At 57.9% G+C, this 435-nt stretch overlaps 1 protein-coding gene across 1 annotated transcript in view; it reads right to left on the bottom strand.

Moving 5' to 3' along the window:
* The window catches only part of LOC104278962 (activated CDC42 kinase 1-like), a gene marked incomplete at its 3' end in the record, with an annotated part of 3,390 nt that extends 2,975 nt beyond the window's left edge, over positions 1-415 (bottom strand). Inside the window, 2 exon segments of the mRNA XM_009876095.1 lie at positions 115-183; positions 253-415. Coding sequence (XP_009874397.1) covers positions 115-183; positions 253-415 — 232 coding nt within the window.
* Between the last annotated feature and the right edge of the window lie 20 nt (positions 416-435).

The following is a 435-nucleotide window of genomic DNA, read 5'->3' as shown; positions in this document are numbered from 1 at the left end:
ACCAACTGAACTCAGCGTGAAGGTGCCCCTCAAGCCCCAGCTCCTCTGGGCTCCCCAAAAGAGGTTGTGCAGCCACCTAGGAGTATGGGGTTATTTCGGGGGTGACATACGTACCAGGGCGTCCCATGCCGATTTTCTCCAGATCCTCATTTTTGACGTACTCCCCCTCAAGCCCCAGCTCCTCTGGGCTCCCCAAAAGAGGTTGTGCAGCCACCTAGGAGTATGGGGTTATTTCGGGGGTGACATACGTACCAGGGCGTCCCATGCCGATTTTCTCCAGATCCTCATTTTTGACGTACTCAAAGTGGGAGAGGCGGGTGACGTTGAGCTCGGCCCGGATGCGCAGGAAATACTGCTGCAGCTGCAGCTCGGTAAGCAGCTCCAACCGCCAGCCCGGGCCCTCCTCAGCCTGCATCGGAAAGATCCCACTGTGCA

The sequence above is a fragment of the Apaloderma vittatum genome, unplaced genomic scaffold (assembly GCF_000703405.1).
Source record: "Apaloderma vittatum isolate BGI_N311 unplaced genomic scaffold, ASM70340v1 scaffold29699, whole genome shotgun sequence".
Classification (NCBI taxonomy): Eukaryota; Metazoa; Chordata; class Aves; order Trogoniformes; family Trogonidae; genus Apaloderma; species Apaloderma vittatum.
Note: the sequence above shows the minus strand (reverse complement) of the source record. Positions and strands in the feature narration are given on the sequence as shown.